Consider the following 21365-nt stretch of genomic DNA (forward strand, 5'->3'; position numbering starts at 1 on the left):
ACACCCTTCCCACTGTGCTACTTTATGCTCTCAAATGAGGAAAGGCCAGCAAGAATTTTTGGAGACTAAGTTTTCCATATCCACATAGATAAATTTGAGAAAAAAAATATGCTATTTAAAACACACCACTTTCTTCACTGAAGGGAAAAGAAAGTTATGGAAATCTCTGCATGGTAATTAAGATTTCAACAGTGATGAAGAGAAGGGCTTTCCTGCCATCAATAGTTCTAGCAAAGGTTCTACATTAGTAAAGCATGTTCTATAAACACATGAATGGATTAGTTTTCCTAAAGCAGAAATTTATAAAGGAGGGTAGTGACAGATAAAGCTGGAAACATACTTTGGGACCAGATAGTAGAGGCATTTGAATGAAGGAGGAGTGGAGTCGCTGAGAGTCTCTGGGTAGACAGTGCCAGAATAGCATTTTAGATATATTATGAACAGGTAGTGTGTCAGAGAGAGGAAAGGTGCCTGCAGATGAAAAGCCAGACCATGGTCCCACCACAAGCACTAAGAGCCTAAGCCAATGCACTGGTGGGCGACGGAATAAAGAGGAGAGAGAGTTTGAGAGCAAAATTCATTTTGCACAAAACAAGTACATATCAAGCTGCTATATGCCAGGTGAGAAACATTAACAAGGCACAACCCCACCGAATCCTTGCTGTCACGGAGACAGACAGCCTCATCAATGGGTAATTATAGAAGCAGGTGCAAGTAGAGTGACAGATGTAAGGGATATCACAGGTACACGGGGGGGGGGGGGGATGTTGGAGAGACTTGGGAATGTAGGAGAGATTTCCCAGGGCAGAGAACACCAGAGCCAAGCTGTAAAAAAAATGAGTGTATTAGTTTTTCTGTGACTGCTGTAACAAACTACCACAAACCTGGTTGTTCAAAACAACAGAACTTTATTCTCATTCAGTTCCAAAGGCCAGAATATAAAATCAAGATGTTGGCAGAGTTTCACTCCCTCCCAAAGACACTAGCTTTCTTGGGATATATTCCTAGAAGTGGAATATATCCCAAGAAACCAGAAACACCAATCAGAAAGGATATATGCACCCCTATGTTCATAGCAGCACAATTTACCATTGCAAAGATCTGGAAACAGCCTAAGTGCCCATCAGCAGATGAATGGATTAGAAAACTGTGATACATCTACACAATGGAATACTATGCTGCTGTAAAAAAGAAGGAATTCTTACCATTTGCAACAGCATGGATGGAACTGGAGAGCATTATGCTAAGTAAAATAAGCCAGTCAATGAAAGAAAAATACCACATGATCTCACTCATTTATGGATAATAAAGACCATTATAAACTGATGAACAAAAATAGATACAGAGGCAGAGCAGCATCGAACAGACTGTCGAACTACAGCGGGAAGGCTGGGGAGGGTTGGGGGGCGGGAGGGGGTGGGTAAGAGATCAACCGAAGGACTTGTATGCATGCATATAACCATAACCAATGGACACAAGACACTGGGGGGTAGGGGAGGCCGGGGGAATGTCAAGGGGGCGGGGGGAGGAGACATATGTGATACTCTTTGTAATACTTTAAGCAATACAACAAAATTTTTTAAAAAAGACACTAGCTTTCATGCTTCCTTCAGTTTACAGCAGCACCAAGCACTTACTGACTTGTGGCAGAATAACTCCTGTCTCTGCCCCGGTCATCACATGCTCTCCTCCTGGGTGTTCCCCCTCCTGTTTGTGTCCTCTCTTTTTCTTATGAGGACACTTGACATTAGATTTTTAAGTCCCACCCAGTCAATCCAAGATCCTTAATTACACCTGCAAATACCATTTTCTCAAATAAGGTCACATTCACAGGTAGCAGGGGTTTGGACTTGGACAAATCCTTTGGTGGCAACAAATTAATCTACTACAATGATTAAGAGCTGATCATCTGGCAGAGTAGGGTGAGAGCATCCAACATGAGCAAAAGCATGAGAAAAACAATATCAAGGAGAACTAGTAACCATCTGAACATGGAGAAAAGAGCACAGGGAAATATAGAAAAAAACAACTATATTGTGCTAAGACTCACAAAGCACGCTCACATAACAATATTTCATTTGAGCTGTCAGACACCCTTTAAGGTAGCACTAGGGTTAGATAAACTTTACTCATAATGATAGAGGCAGAACGATTCAAAAGCTTATCCAAACACACATGCCTATGCAGTGGCTGAACTGGGACTTGAACCTAAGACTTCCAACACAAAATTGTGCCTATTTCACCGAACAGTGCTGCAGCCATCCCTTTTATGCTGTTCCAAATAAAGACAAATTCTTGAGTCAAGTTCGTCATGAGCAGGCTCATATTTAAACAAGCATTATTCCTTTTTGACACCTGGAAAATATATGGCCAGTACCCCTCTGTGGAAAATACTAGGTTTCACTTAAGGTCGGAAGGGAATCCAAGAAAAGAACTCCAGGAAGCAAATCCCCCAATGCATTTGATCAAATGCACCAGAGCCTGGCAGAGGGCCTGCTTGGTAGGAGGACACAAAGAGAAAGCCTGCAAGAGCACCTGGTGTGCCCAGGTCACACAGAATGCCCCAAGTTCCCCTCCCTTTCCTTCTCTGGATCAGAGCACACTGAGTCGCAGACAGTGGGGAGATGAACTGTGGCCATTATGCACAAACACTCTCAATGTCAGCACAGCAAGGCTAAACATACAAAGCCCAAGCCAACTGGTGCTGGTGAAATCGTGAATGATTAATGCAAAGGCTGTACTTATTCACTTCACAGCCTCTAAACACGGGGAGTTGTTGCTGAAGGAATGATATTCTGTGATTTTTTTTCCTGTGATTTACAGCACAAGAAAATCAGCAGCCAAATAAAAGTGTGGCTGAGGTTTCATTAATATATTATCACTGGAGCTGGGAGCCCAATAGCACTGCTTAAAGGAAGCGGAGACAGACAGACGACCTCAAACCTGCCAGCCATTGTGCAGCGGCACCAGGGACCACAGATGAACACCACATGCGTCTTGCTCTTTTGTTCCCTGAGCTAGTGGGAAAGGGAGGATGCATGGTGGGGATGGGGAGGGGAAGGCAGCCCTTTAGTGTGGCAAGGAGGAGTTTCCCCAAGGGAAGTAATCACCGTTCCGAATTCCTTTTCTGAGACGTACATATGATCTGAATACCTACTAAAAATAAAGAAATCAAACATATAAACACATTCTTGTTTTATCTCTCATGAGAAAGAAAAGGATCGCTGAAAAAGTGAAGGGCTACCAAGAATCTTGGCCACTGCTCCAGGCTGGGAAGCAGCAGGAAAAGGGAGAGATTGGGGAAGAGGGGCTGACCCTTAAAGGCGGACCTTCTCAAACAGTGGTGCTCTACACTGAACACTGGAATCACCGGAGGAGCGTTCCTAAACCCCAGGCACACACCCAGACCATTCACAGGGGAATCTCTGGGCAGGGACCTTGCACTGGGGTTTTTGAAAGCTCCTCTGTCATTCCAATGTGCAGCCAAAGTTGAGCATCTTTGCTTTAAAGCAAACAAACAACACACTGGACTATCTCACCATCCCCAAATGTCTTCTGGCTCTCTGGGCTTGAGTCTGGAGGCAGAAAGAACAATACCATAGCTGTGCTTGGTGAGTGCACTACAGCTTTGCAACCCATAACCTGAAAGTCTTGGGCTGAAGAGCAGCTGCTACTCAGCCATGTACTCTCGTGCTCCACTGTTTCCTGTCTGCTCCTTAGCTCCTTTAAAACACCTCCTCTGTTCAAGGACCAGGTGAGGACTTCCTTGAGCAATAATCATGCTGCTGCTGACATTCTTGTTACTGATGATGTCTAGCATTTACTGAGCACAATTGGGCATTCTTCTGAGTTCTTTGCAGGGAATGAACTTAGCCCTCATTTTAAAGTTAAATTATTATTTTATTCTCTTAGTACATAAAAAGTCAAATTTTGCAAACAGGCAGAGAATGAGAGTGACTTATATTTCCTACAGGGAGAAATCACTTATTTTTATAATAATAGAGCCAATTGATTTGATTTGCTCTCAGTATAAATCAGACAGAATATAGAATCCTTATTTTTTCTGTGTGTCTCAAGTTGTTTCAAATAGCAACAGGTCTTTCAAAAGCACAGATTCTCAGGAGGATCAGGAGATAATTTCAGACTGCAGGGCTCTCAAGATTTGATTGCTTGTCACTTAATGTACGTGTGTGATGTCATGGAGTCCTAGGATTGTAGATCTGCTCTTTCTCCAGCTCAGATGTCAATTTTGGCCAGGAGAGGATACTACTGCCACAGTTCAAAGCCACGGGGACAGTCACTTTCCAGGAGTGTGCATGCAACTTATAAAACAGGTAGTCAGGGAGGGAGGGAGGGAGGGAGGGAGGGGGGGAGAGAGAGAGAGAGAGAGAGAGAGAGAGAGAGAGAGAGAGAGAGAGAGACTCAATAACATTTTGAAATGTTATGATGTCCATTTAGAAAAAGAAGATAAAGAAACTCAGGTTTAGAAAGGTGGGTGAGCTGCTCAAGGTCATACAGTTAGCAAGTGGTAGAGCCAGCTTGGAACTCAGGTAGCCTGGCTCCAGAGTCTGTGTGTTTAACAATTGCAACAATCTCTCTCTAATCTTCTCTGGGTGTTCCAGCCTGCTCTTACCTCCCTTTCCTATGAACCCACTTCCACTAAGTCAAAACCAAATGACCTAACAGTTTAAGTTTATAATTCATTTTTTTGCTCACAATGTGATTGTGCTTCTATAGTTAGATGGACTCAACTTTGAGGGGTCATACACAATTAATGTCACCCTGAAGGTCAAGGATGTCCCATGTATTTCTCCTTATCTGAATTAATCACATTGAAATGAATGGTTTTGTAGTTCCAGGAATCTTCTAGAAAAGCTTCATGTGATCCTACTTATGTGATATGAAATGAGGGGGGGTCTCAGGAGGAGGCAGTTCCCAAATCACTAGATAAGAAGGGTGAACACAGAATGAAAGAGGGTGAAAGGGGAAAAAACCCACTCAAAATGAAGCCTTTAACTTGAAATTCTAAAACCAATGAGGAAAAGTAATGTCAAGACAGAGTGGTAAAAACATCAACACAAGGGACAGGAATTCACTCTTTCACTTTAAAATTAGTGTGTTTAGATGCTCAAAGATATGAAGAAATAGCTCCATAAAAACACACACAAGAAACTAAGAAGTCAAATAATTAAATAAAAGCAAGTGTCTATAAAAAAGAACCAATAAATTTTGTAAATAAAGAGTATAGTGCTGAAATGAGAAGCGCAATAGCTAAATAAACTCTAGACCCAAGTCAAAGAGATAGTTAATGAATTGAAAAATAATATTGCAAATGGTACCCAGAAGTCAGCACAAAAATAAAAATATATGTATTATGAATAAATATGAGATTTGGAGAATAGACTGAGAGATCCCAACATAAATCTAACAGGACTTCCAGAGAAACAGGACTGAAAAAGTGGCATAAAACAATATTCAAATAAAAAAAAATGGTTGATTTCCAGAATGAAAGAAAATATGAGCTAATAGGAAATGAATCCTGAGTGATAAGAAAATAGCTAAATAAATCCACTCCTAGTCATTTAACAGTGAAAACACAGAATGAAGAGATGGAAAGGGAAGACAGATTAACAACAAGAAAAGAAAAATTAGACTAATAAGAGACTTCTCTTCAGCAATTGTAGTTCCCAAAAGACGATACCTTTGAAACACAAGGAATATATATATATACAGTCACACACTGCTTACCAATGGGGATACATTTTGAGAAATGTGTTGTTAGGAGATTTTGTCATTGTGCGAACATCATAGAGTGCACTCACACAAACCTAGATGATATAGCTTACTACACACATAGGCTCCATGGTACAGCCACTGCTGGGCCACAAGCCTATACAGCAAGTTACTCTGTACAAAACAACAGTAGATGAAATCAAGCACAAGAGAAAATGATAAGATCAAGAGGCACAGTGAACATGAGATGTATGAGGCTACTGCTGGTGTAACACAGCACACTGTAAACTTTTTTTCATAATTGGACAGACATACTCTAAAATAATGATAAAATGTATGGTACGTACATAAACCAATAACATAGTCATTAATTATCATCATTGAAGATTACGTGCTGTACATAGTTGTATGTGCTATACTTGTACTGTATACGACTGGCAGTAGGTTTGTTTACACCAGCATCATTACAAACATGTGAGTTATGTGTTGTGCTATGATGTTACCATGGCTATGACATCACTAGACGATAAGAATATTTCAGCTCCATTATAATCTTAAGGAACCATTGTCATACATGCGGTCCGTGGTTGACCAAAATGTCATTATGCAGTGCATGACTGTAATATATACATGATGTTAGGCCTTAAATGTTCACTACCTTTACTCTTTGGCAGGACTGCAGAAGTGTAGCAGGTTCTAGAAACCACTGGAATCTTCCAGGGATCTTCCAAGTCACCTTGTCCATTCCCCACTCCTTGCTACCAGGATACAACAGCATGTCCAGCATGTGGGCATTTAGTCTCTGTGTGAACACTTTCAGTAGCAAGACCTCACCACCTCATGAGGTAACTCATCCCTTCTATGAGTGCTGACAACTCTTAGCCCAACAAGACATAGGCCTTATAATAGCTCATTTATCAAACAAATCACTTAGGAAGATGAATTTGTGGCGAAAGGAGTAGGAGGAGAGGAAAACAGTGGCTATGCTAGTGTGAGATGGACACCCAGATTGAATAATGTTTTTAGGGCATTAGTGTAATAAAAACTTGTGACATGTTACTATACTAGGACTCATTTAAAACTTGTTGAAGGCTTGGTGTTTATGAGATGAGCTTCACAGAGGATTTTAGAAGAGGAGAAAAAAAATCAGTGAAGTTGAAATATGGTGGTGGAAAGTCTATAAGGCACCTTGACATTAGAAGACCCCATGAAGATGAATAATGGTGAGCTGGCTCGCTGAATCATATCTGGTAACTACTGTGGTTGAAAGGAAACTGTTCCCTGTGCCTTTGAGCTGTGTGATTCTTGGATCATTAAACACACTGCTATACCTTGTGGCTTAGACATCATGAGCCCGAGTTTCTCTATGGCTGAAGCCACAAAACAGTAGGAGGCAGAAACATAAAGGATTCAATTAATTCAACAGAAAGGAATTATTACATGAGAAATAGACTTTCTGTGTGATTTGAATCCCTTGGTTAGAAATAGCAGTAGACTAACAGGAATAGGAAGCCTGTGTGAGGGCTCTGCTTAACACGAAGATAATGCTGGGTGAACCACAAATCCTGCTTCTGATCGTTGTATTCACTGTTCCCTCTGCCTGGAACATTCTTCCCCAGATACCAGCATGGCTAACTCCTCACTTCCTTCAGGTCTTTGTTCACACGTGACCTTCTCTCTGAGACCTTTCCTGATCAATTTAAAAGTTCAATAGACCCTTCACATATACACACTTTCTCCACTTTTTCTCTCGTTTTGTCCCTTTAGCACTTATCACTGCCTAGTACAGTGATAAGTATAGACGTTACTTACTTGTTTTAATTCTTATCTATCCTCCCCTTCTCTCAATAATGTCTAACTACATAAAGGCAAAGATTGTTATCTGTTTTGTTTACTGATAGATGCCCCAACTCCTATAGCATGATGGTGGTATCTTCAATAAGAGATGCTGAATAAAAAATGGTTGAATGTGCAAATGTATCTGTTTAAGCCTCAGGAGTTAGTATTGCAATGTTCATGAAAGCTAAGTTAAAATGTTTATTGCAATAATTCAGATATAACATAAATCTAACCACACCCTGTTGCATTACAACTGAGGTTAAGAACTTTCTCTAAGGTTTCACATAGTTATGCACAGTCCATCCTCTTTTGCAGAAATATGATCAGGCATTCGGGGTAAGATCAGGCAACTTACATTTGACATTCAGATAATGCATTGAACCCTCTGCTGACAATAGGAGTATAAATTGACTGATTACAGGATAACACTTCGGTTTTCAAAAGACAACAGCCCCATGTCTTAGAAGAGTTCAAAATTAGAGATAAAGGATTTGGAAAAGTGTAGTAAAAACTACAAATTTCCACTAGAATGTTGATTTCTTTTTTTCTTTTTAAATGTATTTTTATTGATTTCAGAGATGAAGGGAGAGGAAGAAAGAGATAGAAACATCAAGGATGAAGGAGAATCACTGATCCACTGCCTCCCGCATACCCTCCACTGGGGATCGAGCCTGAAACATGGACACATGCCCTGACCAGAAATCAAACCATGACCTCCTGGTTCATAGGTTGATGCTCAACCACTGACCCATACCAGCTGGGCTAGAATGTTGATTTCTTTATATATTTTTCTCTCTGAAAGTGTAACAAAGACACACTTGTAAAATTTCACAATTGAGGTGTTTTCTGCCTTCACTTAAGCCCAAATCAAAGAATCTAAATTAAAAATCATAACTATCTTTATGGAATCATGTTTGAAACTATCTTCCCATATGGGTTCTTAGAAACCAACTAAGAAGCTTTGAAGATAAGAGGAACTCAGTTGGATATTTTTACAGGTGAAGTTACTGATCTTTCCCTCTTAAGAAAAAACTATAGCTACTTAATTTTATAATTACAGATATTTAATTTATAAAGTTAAAAGGCTCACTGGCATTAAAGAAAAAATTAAATAAGTGGGTGGATGTAGAAACCAGACAACTTGGGTTTTACTCAGAGCAAAAAATGACTATATTGTAATAATAGCTAAATTTTTATCATCATTTTCACTAAAAACAGCATTCCCTAAACTTGTAACTTAGTCAAACCTCTTTGTTCCCTGTTTCAGATGAGGCCTGCAACCAACAGATCTTGGAAACAAGATGCAAAGATAATAAAAATCAGAGACAAAAGTCTGGTTTCTAAAACAAAGCTAAGACATTTGAGCCACATTACTCGTAATGTCAAGTAATTAATCACAATATAGTAAATATCTGGGAGAGTAAAAAAGAAACTATTTAAAATACTAAGTGTATTTTCACTTATGTAAATAGATTTAGATTAATTTTCTAAAACCAGAGCCCCATTAGTGAGTGGTAATAAATTGAACCAAGATAAACCATCAAAAGGCGAGAGATTAATACAGATGGTGATTTTTTTCCTTTTCACTTCAAGCTGAATCTTTTAAAGTGTATCAAAGCCAAGAAAGAAGTGTCTACTGAGACTTCAGCTGTCATCCAGCTCTTGCCTCCTTTCAGAATGATGCCGGCTCCCTTTGGTACCTATAGGGAGGTAGCTCAGCTACTACTGTCTAGAAGGGAACAGACCATTTTTTAACAATGTAATAGATAAACTCAGGGCAATGATGCAAATTAGAAGAATTTATACAAAACTTCACTGTTTTTTTGAGAGCAGAGTAACACAGTAGTTCTGATATCTAGAGAAGTACTACTTTTCTACATAGGTGAAATTGTAAGCCCTATACCAAACTAAGATGAGCAAATGCTACTCTCAGGGTATTATGTGATCCTGACAATCACATGAGTTGCAGAAGATGGGGGTGGCAGGGGCAAGGTTGAGAAATTCTAGTCCCCAGCTGGGAGGGGTGCCCCTTTAAGCCTTACAGTTGCCCCTGGCTTGCATTTCCCTTGGATGACCTGGCTGAATGGTGCTTTTTTAGAAAGGCAGCTCCTTGATGTAGGACAGGGGTCTGAAGCACCATGCGGGTAACAAACTATTCTATGCCATTTTATTTATTTAAGATGTAGCAACTTAAAGAGAAAGCCAAGAGCCCCATGTCTGAAGGAACTGGGAAATCCTCTGGCCTATGGTCCATTTTCTTAGGGTGGGGATGGGCATCCTAGAGCCCCAAGCAGCTGGGTCCTGTGAGTCGGCCGTGACGGGCAGCATGCAGGGCTGCTAGCAGGAGCCAGAGAGACAATAGGAAAGTCAGTCTATTTCAACAAAGACAGTGACATTTGGAACTGCAATTTGAGTTTTGCTCAAGTTGTGATAGCAAGGGATTTGTCCCTGGAGAGAGGGTAACATGGGTTAATCACTAACATTCTATCCAACTCGAAGACACAAGACTCCTTGACACATTCACTCAATAAACATTTGAGTGTCTGTGCGCAAGCAACACTGAGTAACTTTCAACAAATATCCTTTTTTATCCAATAAATGTCCTTTTCTTGGTGAGGATTCCAACACAGCTGCAACTTTTACTGCAGCACTTAGCAGGTAAAAATTAGGGCCAAGTCTGTCACTTACATAATGGAGCTTGAACTTGCACTCATCTTCAATTTCATCGGCACTGTCTTCATCAGAGACATCCCCTTCCTCTGCATCATCTCCAAGGTGATAAGGCAGCTTCTTACCCTGAAATAAAACAAAACACTCAATATAAAAATGAAAATAAATTCACAATAGCCAAAAGATGGAAGCAGTTCAAGTGTCCACCAACAGATGAGTCGGTAAACAAAATGTGATATATGCATACACTGGCATATTATTCAGCCAAAAAAAGGAAGAAAATTAGGACATTTGCTATGGCATGAACAAACCTTGAGGACATTAGGCTAAGTAAAATATCCATGACAAAAAGATAAACTATATGATTCCACTTACATGAGGCACCCAGAGAAGTCAGATTCATAAAGACAGAAAATAGAATAGTGGTTACCAAGGCTGGGGGGAGTTGTTTAATGGGTGTGGAGTTTCAGTTTTGCAGAAGGAAGAGAGTTCTGGGGATTAGTTACATGGCAGTGTGAATGTACTTAATGCTACTGAGATGTACACTTGAAAAGGTTGAGATGGCAGATAAATATTAATATTGCATTTCACTACAATTTAAAAAATTTTTAATATGAAAAATAAAAATGTGTAATCCCTTGGCCAATCATTGCTTCAGACTGACTAGTAAGCAGATAGTTTGAGTTAAGGGCAAAACAAGGAAAAAGACTTTCAAGAAAAGGTAGATTAATTACTTTCAACTAAATATAAATTAATTACAGATGTTATATTTACAAATAAAAATCAGGCTTATTTTTGAGAATATATGGCTCACTATAACAAGCATAATCCCATTCCACATCCTTAAGAGAAGCATTATATAGATATAGATGATATAGATAGATATAGATATAGATATAGATATAGATATAGATATAGATATAGATATAGTTGGAAAGTGTGTATGTGTTTTAGTTATTATAATAATAAATAACTTGCCTATCTCCAAAGTGGTACATAGTCATTCAAATGATACCTTTTGAATCAGAAGTCACTCTGATACTAGAGGAACATAGGAAAATCAGTTTACTTGTTTTTGCTTTAAACAGGAGCATGATGGTTTATAGATCTATGAAATCTCCTTAAAGTCTGAAGAATGACCCTATTGCAAACAGACCTTGGCTGCCTTGCAATACTTCACTCACAGTCCGCATTGCCCACCACTCCTTCCATTGAGTTCCTCAGTTTCCTGGCTCTGACTCCTCCTGATACCTATCAGCCCTGGGACATCCTGTGTCAAATGACCAAAGTCCAGTTATGCAGAAGGGATTCAGTCCATATCAATATCTACCTTAAGTTTCACTGTCTAAAATGGAAAGATTTCAATCAAATGGCCCTATTCCACATTGAACCTTCTGGCTGCTGGCTAAAGGTGATTCAGGAAACATGGAAGCATTTACAAGCTGATAAAGGTAACAACTTTCTAACACAGCCATCAGTATTCATCACAAGAATTTACTTCAGAAAGATTTTATGAAAATTGACAGTGTTATCTCTGGCATTATTTGGAGCTTGTATTCAAAATGCTGCCTTACAACACCTTTTTGATGGAGTCAGTCTATAATTTTCATTTAAGACAGAAAAACAGGTTTGACCAATTCCAAAGATGAATACTTTACCTCTTTCTCACCCGCTGCCCTCCCTTAAAGTCTTGCTATGACATCACAGTTACTTTGACTTTTTTGCACCTCCTATCTGATACCTGGCTTTTCTGTGCACACCCCTTTTAGGCAACAAATAAACCACTTTGAATATTCATACCCTACTGCTCTTCCTTAGGTTTTTAGTCTCAAAACAATGCAACTATCCGAGATGGTTTTAATCCAAACACAAAATGAACTGGAATTAAGTCAAATCACAAAGCAATCTGCCATCTCAAGGAACTGTCTTTCTGGCTATCCCTTGCATTAATAATATTCATTGCAGGTATTAAGTTTCCCTTCTCGCAAAAATCTGCTTAGGAAATGTCAGTCTAGTCACCAACTGCTCCTTCGCATACGCGCGAGTCCTGTGGGCGCTGTCAGTGCTATGCTCCGCTGGGAAGGGAGCTCTTCTCACTTACTTATCCAGGGCCGAGCAACTGTGAAGACTCCCCTCCACACCCACCCTCGACAGTTATTGGAGCTTGAAATTGGAGAGAAGAATCTGAAAGAAATGCTTTCAGATATGGACACAGGAACCTTCTCCGCCCTGTACCCCACACAGTTCTCCAGTATGAACTAATACAAGACTAAAGTATTAAGCCTTTGGCTTACAGTATTGATGTTCTCACTTCATAAAAATAAATTCCAGAATCTGTGATCACTCGATAGCTAGCTTTTTCTTAAGGTAGGACTATAAATAATTTGGAGCGAGGTGCATACACAAATCAAGACAACCCTCATGTACAAACTGTAACTATTATTCTCCTGAGAAACCAGTTTGCAGGGTGGGCGGGAGGGCTGAGTTGGTCATTCATGCCTTTAAATATGTTCCTTTGGGTAGTTACCTTCACTAGGATTTTGCCTTTCAGACTTTGAGGACTTGGAAGCTGCTTGGTCTCTCCTGGGTCTATGGATGACAGGTCCAGTTTGTCCTGGAATATTCCTTTCAGGTACTGAGCAATCTTCCTTTGCTGCTGGACACTGCAGTGATTCTCAATCGATAGTATGACCGGGAACCTGCAAGAACAGCAACACCTTCTAAAGGCAGAGCACGGCAACTCAGGGAATTTCAGCAATCATTCCATGTTCATTATGTTCTTGCCATCCTAGTAACTTGTGAGAATGTGACAATTAAAATGCTTCAACTGAGGAAAATGAGAGATGCATTAAACAAAACAACTCCTCTGAGTAAATATATTTTGCTAGACGTAATGGATAAAATACCAATCCATATGGGATTGCTTAGTTTGCTATTTTGTATCATGGAAAAAAAATAACCATATATCTCTCTCTATCTATAGATATATGTAGATATATCTACATAGAAATTGATTTAAATGAAGAAAGGAGAAAATTTTAAGAGTGATAAGAAGCCTAAAGAAATAAAACTCATATAATGTAATTCTGTCTTATTTATTCAAAAGTCCAGAAACATCTCAGAGACCCCTGAATATCCTAAAATGCAGATATCTACATTTAATATATCATATATGTTATAAATAAAATATACAAATAAAATGCATAATCAGCCCCCAGCTTGAATATTACTCTTGAAGATAAAATAATGGCATTTATAGGATCCCCTGCCAGGCATTTCAGTCATTTGTAGATAATCATATACTAGTCTTTACTTTCAGATAAAAAGAAAAAGACAGAAAGCTCAAGCATCCCCTCTCCGCCAGCACTCAGGTTTCTGCGCAGAGAACTTGAGACCAGAGAGACATGATCAGAAAAGGCAGCCTGAGAGGTGGCACCCAGGCCAGCAAGTGGAGCAGAACGGATTGTGTGATATCCCTCCTCTTCTGATTTTGTTTTCTTCCTCAGAGCGAGAAATTATTTCAAATTCAGACTGATTGATTTTTTTCAGTTTTCTATCAATATTTTCCAAAGTAATAGGTAATATATAGGGTGTAACAAAAAATCTATACACACACTTTGATAAACCCTGGTTTAAACATGCAACTAAAATTTAAGAAGGAAAAGAAGAATGAACTTTTGAAGTGTGCTAAATAGGCTTATGAGTTGTTTTAATTTGAAGTGCTCTTCTCTTTAAGGATTCCAGAGCTTGAAGCAAGCACTGTCAGGTCACCAGACATTCCCTTGAGATACACGCAGCAGGTCTTCTCAACAGGCTACTTCACATATTGGGAATGGAGTGGTAAAATCCCTTCTGCATCTTGGCTAAGACTAGAGTAATGGCACATCAGAAATCAGTACTCGAGGTTCTTCCATGAAGAACACACTGTAAACTACACCTGCTATGCAGCAAGTGCCTCTTATTAGAACAGCATTTTAACCTCATGGTTAATTAATGACAAGACCAAATATTAAAAATTTAAAAGGCTACTAACTTTCATAAGAATAATTTTATGCAATTTTAATTTGCTTCTTTAAATTGAAAAGTCATTTCTTGAGTGTCTGGTATATTGCAGGTACCTGCTAGGCAATAAAGAATGAATAAGACATAGCTTCGTATTTTCAATGAGTTCATGATCTTTAAGACTTAAAAAAGAAAGCAAGTAACCAACAATTATAAGAAAGCACTATATGACATAATAGGAATATGCTCAGGCGTTAAGAAGAGAAAAAGGGAGCATTTCATTCAGGTGGAGGCATCAGTAAGCAGTAAGTTTGCCAGAGGGACCCTGCTTAAACAGTCTTGTAGGATGAGTAAGAATTAGGCAGGTGGAATAATGGGGAAGGGTGTTGCAGACGGAGAGAATAGCATATGCCAGGGTTGGGAGTTGTGAAAGAACTGGGATCACTGGGAAATCCTAAAGACAGTCAGTGAAGGCAGAATCCTCAGTCTCAAGAAAGAAGACACTGGAAGACAAGGAAGGAGCCAGGCTTTGAAGGGCATGGAAGACACAGCTGTGTACTAGAGGGAGTGGGACTTTAAGACAAGAAATACAACTTGCTTATATTTTCAGAAAGAGAAATATTGCACCAGTGTGGAGATGAACAAAAGGGGAAGTGAAAATAAAGAGAAGGCAATAGAGTCAAAGGATAATTTAGGAAATCGAATTGAAAAGAATTGGCTAAATTGAGAATGACTCCCAGTTTCTGGCTAAAGCCACTGATTGGCAGTGCTACTCCTAACTAAAAAATAAAATAAAATAATAAAAAATACAGAGCCAGAGTAGGTTTGGCAGAATGAGATGTAAGTTCAGTTTAGGGCAGCCGTGGGCAAACTACGGCCCGCGGGCTGGATCCGGCCCGTTTGAAATGCATTCAATCAGCATGAAATTCTCAAAAGAATTCTTCAGACTCACACAAATATGCTAATGGCATATTTGTCTAATCATACATCCAGAACTCTCCCCCCAAGTTTCAGAACTATATAGAAAAATTCTTAGTAAAAATTCATCTGCATATCCATCCTATAGGTACCTCAAAACCATAGGCCAAAAAAGGAGAGTGAGAAATAATGACAGCAATGGAGGAGAGAATGTTATAACAGAAACCATAAAAAGCAAGTATTAGGGAGAAAACAGTCAACAGTATCATATACGAAGGAGGGGTCCACTGAAATAAGTACGCTCGACACAGCAAGTCTGGAACCTAGATATTATTTTACTGAAATTTAGTACAATATCAATAAACTACTGTGTATAGTAACCTGTGTTTCCAGACTTTATAGACACTCTGTACACCCTGGTTTAGAAATTTTGAGATCACTCTTTGCAAGACCACACTTTGAGGCAACGTCTAGAGACACGATGGGGTATGGAATAGATGGAGCATGAGAAAGTATGTACACAGAGTCCATATTATTTGTTTTATGTTTTGTTGGGTCGGAAGGAAAGAACCACACGGTAGCAGAAAAGAGATGAATACTCCAAGGATGAGTGTGTGCTTTTGTCGTCACATCACATCAGGAGATGCTCCACGTGCCGCCTTAGCTTAGCTCCCAGGTGTTGCTACACTTACTCATTCTTCACGAAGGCGTGCTTGTTGATGGTCTCCACAACATCTCTGAAGGGGATTTTTGAAGTGAGAGTATAACCGTGGTGAACGACTGGCTCTCCATCTGGGCCATCCCAGCAGTCAACTGCCAAAAACAAAGCTTCTCATCAACAACCAAAGCTTTCTGGCATTTACTAATATTACTGGAAACATCAGACAAGTATTATTTTATTTTTCGAGATTATACATATACCATGTTATGATCCTGAGGATGTCGAACAGAGAAATAGGTGTTTATTAGAATAAGGAATTAAAGATAAATAATTTGTTTGTGAGTGCTTATAAGTTAGCAAAGATGTCATATTCACAATCAGCTTAGCATGTACCATGAATTCTCATTAGAAATTGATCTGAATCACCCTGGCCAGTGTGGCTCAGTTGTTTGAGCAGCGTCTCATTCTCCAAAAGGTCACTGGTTGATTCCTGGTCAGGGCACATGACAGGGTTGCAGGCTTGATCCCCAGTAGGGGTTATGCAGGTGGCAGCTGATCGATGCTTCTCTCTCACATCAATGTTTTTCTCTCTATCCCTCTTTTCCTCTCTTTCTAAAATCAATAAAAACATTTTTTTTAAAGAAAATGAAATTGATCTGAATCCAATCAAGTGTTCCAAGGATAGTGATATTTCTTAACAGGTCGTTTCTTTAATTTCACATCTTCAGTTTACTAAGGTCTTTTAATAAGTCACAGTGACCATCTCAAATCAATTAACAAGGTTTTTCATTATTGTTTATTTAAAATCATTATGTTTCTGTTAGATTTATTTCTATTTTATTAATTCTACCATAGTTATAAAATAACATGAACTTCTGAAGTTCAAATCCCCAGGTCCTGCCAAGATTTATGTGAATATGGGCAAATGACTAACTATAAAAGGAAAATAGTAATAGCACTTAATCATAAGTCTCAGTGGTGATTAAGTATATATAAAGTTACTTATAATATGGCACATAGTAACTGATATGGTTATTGATAAATTGATATTGTTATGTGTGTAGACAACCGCACTGGCTCCGAGCTGGAGAGACATTGGCTCTCTCACCATCCTCCCAGACTTAAGAGTTTGCCTTCTCTTGTTTTATCAGACTCATTTCTCAAAACACTGCTCCTTTGCTCAAAAGCCTACCAGGTACATAACACAGCATCCAACACATATTGTATACCCAGCAGATATATGCTAAATGTATTAATAAATATCCTATAGCAGCCCCTGCCTGCTTAACCCCAAGGTCCCTAAATCTGGTGCTAGAGACAGGCTAGCCATTCACTCAGCCTGCTTTCCCTTTCACCCTGGCACACAGCTGGACTAACTGACCAGCCTTCCCTTGCAGTGGGATGTGGTCATTAAACTGTGGGCAGAAATGATGTGTACCACATCTAGGTCTGGTCTACAAAACCTTGCCCTACACCAAGCATGTCAAACTTGTGGCCCACAGGCCGCATGCGGCCCACAACGATTATTTTTGTGGCCAATATAACGGTATGTAAGAAACGTTTTAATAAAAATTTAGTAACTTAATTTTTACAATATTCTGTTATACATAATTATTAATAACAAACTACAATGTTTGCTAATGACCGATTACTGTAATCGTGTTGCATTCATTTCCCTTATGCTCCTTACACGCAGGCACACCATTTCTCTCCACTAGTACTAGCAGCGAATATTTTAGCAGCCGATTGCCACATCATTAGTCTTGGACTGACTTGTTTGGTGTGCACAACAAGAGATATTTCGCTTTCGGAGAATAAGAAAAATAGCTTTATTTGCATTACAGTTAATAATTTGTGCAGTTATTCAGTGTCTGGTATGTTAATGTTCAAGAAAAAATATTAATTTTTTTATTAAAATGTTCTATTATTTTATGTTAACGATTACTCATTTATTTCAGCCCTTCGTATTCAGCATGTCTCTTAGCGAAATAACCCTAGGTTTCTATGAAAATTGAAGCTTTTGTTTTGTTTGCAGCCCACATAAACATTGTTTATTTGGCCTGTGTTAGCCTATGAGTTTGATATGCTTGCCCTACACCGTGATGGCGAACCTATGACACGCGTGTCAGAGGTGACAGGCGAACTCATTTTTTTGGTTGATTTTTCTTTGTTAAATGGCATTTAAATATATAAAATAAATATCAAAAATATAAGTCTTTGTTTTACTATGGTTGCAAATATCAAAAAATTTCTATATGTGACACGGCACCAGAGTTAAGTTAGGGTTTTTCAAAATGCTGACACGCTGAGCTCAAAAGGTTCGCCATCACTGCACTACACAGTCATCCCTGCTCTCTCTTCTCCTGTGACTTAGAAGCCATTGTTGAAGGTGGCACACCCACAGGATAGAGAGAGCCTGGCCCCTAAGATTCACCCATTAGGAGCAACTGTTTTGAAGTTCATATAAGCAAGAAATGAACTTCAGTTGTTTTAAGGAAACAGATTTTAGGTTTGATAGTTAGAGGAACTAGTATTGTCTTAATTAATATCCTACCTCCTGTCTGACAAGTCAACCTTATTTCTCCTACACCCAAACTCACAGACTTGTTCTTCCAGTTAGGCAAGTTTCCTCACATACCATCCTGCCTCGAACCTTCCCTTCTTTCATTGAAGATCACTGAATTGCCTCCTTTCACTTTCACTCTGCTTATCTAAATCCCAATCCAGGCTAAGTAGGATCCTCTGTAGAGCCTTGACAGTTCTCATGACATTGGCCTAGGACAGTGGTCAGCAAACTCATTAGTCAACAGAGCCAAATATCAACAGTACAACGATTGAAATTTCTTTTGAGAGCCAAATTTTTTAAACTTAAACTATATAGGTAGGTACATTGTTATTAACCTACCTATACAGTTTAAGTACTGTTGATATTTGGCGCCACCCCCGTGCTGCGTATCCTGCAGCCCGCCTGCACCGCATCTCCGGACGCCCAACCGACCGACCCCCCCCCCACCCCCCCCCACAAACACACACACACACACACACACACTTATTCTAACACCACTTCTTCAAAATAGACTCGCCCAGGCCGAAAACCGACTTCTGCGCATGGGCCACGAAGTTTCAATCTCACTGTACGTGCACGCCTGCACGTGGTATTTTGTGGAAGAGCCAAACTCAAGGGGCCAAAGAGCCACATGTGGCTTGCAAGCCGCGGTTTGCCAACCACTGGCCTTGGAGGTCACAAGCTCAAACACCAACAAGAGCCTAGGAGGCAACACAAATGAGAGCAGTAGGCCAACAGCAACTGTATGTCTAATGAGACAATTACTTGTCACTCTGGTTACCAGATCTGAGAAAAATCCAAAACCTAGGTGCTATTGCTGTGAAATTTTCCATTTCATAGCTATTGACAATTAATCTATTTTTAAAATTACAATGTGGACCAAACATAATTCTGCAGGCTGGATTTGGCTAATGCAGCCATGGGCAAACTACAGCCCGCGGGCCGGATCCGGCCAGTTTGAAATGAATAAAACTAAAAAAAAAAAAAAAAGACCGTACCCTTTTATGTCATGATGTTTACTTTGAATTTATATTAGTTCACACAAACACTCCATCCATGCTTTTGTTCCGGCCCTCCGGTCCAGTTTAAGAACCCATTGTGGCCCTCGAGTCAAAAAGTTTGCCCACCCCTGGATGGCATGCCAACTGAAACTGCCTTGTAATTAAGGCCACACAGTTCAGGACCATAGCTATTCTCTATTTAAGTAACACATTTCCTATATGTGTGTTTTGTATATTACCTCAAAATAATATCTCCATCTCCTTCTAAAACATGTTCACCATAACCATAATGTGATTTGATGGTTAATGTTATATGTCAACTTGTCTGGGCTATGATGCCCAGTTTTGGTCAAACACCAGTCTAGATGTTGCTATAAAGATATTTTTAGATGTAATTAACATTTACATCAATAAGTTTTGGGTAAAGCAGGTTATTCTCCATAATGTGAGAGGTGGGTCTCACCCAATCAGTTGGAGACCTTAAAAGCAAATACTGATGTTTCCTAAAGAAACGATACAGCGATAGAGAGATCTCCTATTGGTTCTAACACAGTTACCTATATTAATCAATTAAGCATTAGTTGTTAAAATATTCTTAGGAGGAAACATTTAGAGAAAATAAAAGAAAAAAAGAACATTCAAAGTTAATAGCATAGGAATACTAGAAACAAAGTTTAAGAATAAATATGCTATTGAGAAGACCAAAAGTTTTAAGACATTGCAGGTTATATTTGGGCCTGCAAATGAGATCAAATGTATCAAAAGCATCTTCTCAGAAGAGAAGCTCCATCCATCCTTTGACATACACTTGGCATTCTTTCATTGGTCTTTGGATATAGGTGTTGAAAGAATAAACAGGTGTTTCAAAAATACAGAATTTTAACAATTTGTACCCTGATTTATAGTCCTATCTTGGATAAGAAAGGGCATAACAGGGTTCCTCACAAATGAACTAACCTTTTCCCCCCCAAAATGCAACACAGACAAGGCAATGCCCCCCCTGACCTCATTGTCATGGACACATACAAATAGCTCTTAAAACTACATTGATCATAAACTATTTGCTGATAGTTTCACACAGGCAGAATATCCATTGCTGATGATGGTTCTCCTAATGTTCAGATTTTAGGTCTGATTTCTTGACTGTCTATTATCTATAATTATAAAAGCATAATATGCTAATTAGACCAGACATCCTTCTGGATGAAGCTGGACTGCGAGGGAAGCCTGGGTCCCGGGTGCCAGTGGCCGGAGGGAAGCCCAGGTCCTGGCTGCCAGAGGGAAGCTGGTGCTGGCAGCCAGGGGAAGGAAGGCCTACTCTTGCACAAATTCATGCATCACGTCTCTAGTATGAAGATAACAACACTCCAAATGGTGCTGGCATCCTAACAGGTGGTATCAGTAACCATGTTTAAATGGCAGCGACATTTCCTGTAAAAGCTCATGCTGTCATGAGAATGCTGGCAAGGTCAAAATCTTCTAACCAATCCCCATAGCCACAAAACAGTCAGGGCCCATTTTTCAACCAGACCATCGAGTAGAGGCCCCCAAAAGCACTCTGACAGGGTTGGTCAGTTGTAAAGGCCGAGCAGCTACCACGACATCTCTTCATAATGTCACTTAAAAACGTTCCACCTGATAGAGCTCCCAGTGATAACAGGGAAGGTTGCAAACCGATTATACCAGCAATGCAACATCACTTCCATAATGAGAGTGAGAATCTCCTGGACAGAACATCCATATTTATTAAGCAATTCGGGCTGAAAATCAGGGGAATAAAAGGCCATGTAAAAAATGCTATCAATTTGATTTTCTGACAAGCCCACTTTACCAAGAAAGACTGACTGATTACTCTTCCCTAAGACGCCATATATATATATATATATCCTGACCAAGGTCATTACTGCAGCTGAACACTATGACGGTGTGTGCCATCCCACCCCCAGCCCGGGCCCCGCCCCGTATCTCTATGCAT

General features: G+C 39.6%; 1 protein-coding gene across 1 annotated transcript in view; it reads right to left on the reverse strand.

Annotated features, from left to right (window-relative positions):
- The window catches only part of PLCH1 (phospholipase C eta 1), a 64819-nt gene that overhangs the window by 25247 nt on the left and 18207 nt on the right, over positions 1–21365 (reverse strand). Inside the window, exons 7-9 of the mRNA XM_081088192.1 lie at positions 15855–15975; positions 12770–12941; positions 10261–10368 (exon numbers count right to left, since the gene is read on the reverse strand). Coding sequence (XP_080944318.1) covers positions 10261–10368; positions 12770–12941; positions 15855–15975 — 401 coding nt within the window. The remainder of the gene's footprint in view (positions 1–10260; positions 10369–12769; positions 12942–15854; positions 15976–21365) is intronic.

The sequence above is a fragment of the Myotis nattereri genome, assembly GCF_964212035.1.
Source record: "Myotis nattereri genome assembly, chromosome: 3".
Taxonomy (NCBI): Eukaryota; Metazoa; Chordata; class Mammalia; order Chiroptera; family Vespertilionidae; genus Myotis; species Myotis nattereri.